The sequence below is a fragment of the Galeopterus variegatus genome, unplaced genomic scaffold (assembly GCF_000696425.1).
Source record: "Galeopterus variegatus unplaced genomic scaffold, G_variegatus-3.0.2 Scaffold199, whole genome shotgun sequence".
Taxonomy (NCBI): domain Eukaryota; kingdom Metazoa; phylum Chordata; class Mammalia; order Dermoptera; family Cynocephalidae; genus Galeopterus; species Galeopterus variegatus.
Genome location: NW_007726310.1, coordinates 410,733 through 411,489, shown reverse-complemented (window position 1 = coordinate 411,489; position 757 = coordinate 410,733). Strand labels below are relative to the sequence as shown.

General features: G+C 66.6%; 1 protein-coding gene across 1 annotated transcript in view; it reads left to right on the top strand.

Annotated features, from left to right (window-relative positions):
* The window catches only part of NTN1 (netrin 1), a 183,689-nt gene continuing 182,932 nt past the window's right edge, over window positions 1-757 (top strand). The window contains exon 1 of the mRNA XM_008565473.1: window positions 1-753. Within this exon, the coding sequence (XP_008563695.1) occupies window positions 1-753 (753 nt within the window). The remainder of the gene's footprint in view (window positions 754-757) is intronic.

Below are 757 nucleotides of genomic sequence, written 5' to 3'. Positions count from 1 at the left end.
ATGTTCGCAGGCCAGGCGGCTCAGCCCGACCCCTGTTCGGACGAGAACGGCCACCCGCGCCGCTGCATCCCGGACTTTGTCAATGCGGCCTTCGGCAAGGACGTGCGCGTGTCCAGCACCTGCGGCCGGCCCCCGGCGCGCTACTGCGTGGTGAGCGAGCGCGGCGAGGAGCGGCTGCGCTCGTGCCACCTCTGCAACGCGTCCGACCCCAAGAAGGCGCACCCGCCCGCCTTCCTCACCGACCTCAACAACCCGCACAACCTGACGTGCTGGCAGTCCGAGAACTACCTGCAGTTCCCGCACAACGTCACGCTCACGCTGTCGCTGGGCAAGAAGTTCGAGGTGACCTACGTGAGCCTGCAGTTCTGCTCGCCGCGGCCCGAGTCCATGGCCATCTACAAGTCCATGGACTACGGGCGCACGTGGGTGCCCTTCCAGTTCTACTCCACGCAGTGCCGCAAGATGTACAACCGGCCGCACCGCGCGCCCATCACCAAGCAGAACGAGCAGGAGGCCGTGTGCACGGATTCGCACACCGACATGCGCCCGCTCTCGGGCGGCCTCATTGCCTTCAGCACGCTGGACGGGCGGCCCTCGGCGCACGACTTCGACAACTCTCCAGTGCTGCAGGACTGGGTCACGGCCACCGACATCCGCGTAGCCTTTAGTCGTCTGCACACGTTCGGCGACGAGAACGAGGACGACTCGGAGCTGGCGCGCGATTCGTACTTCTACGCGGTGTCCGACCTGCAGGTGG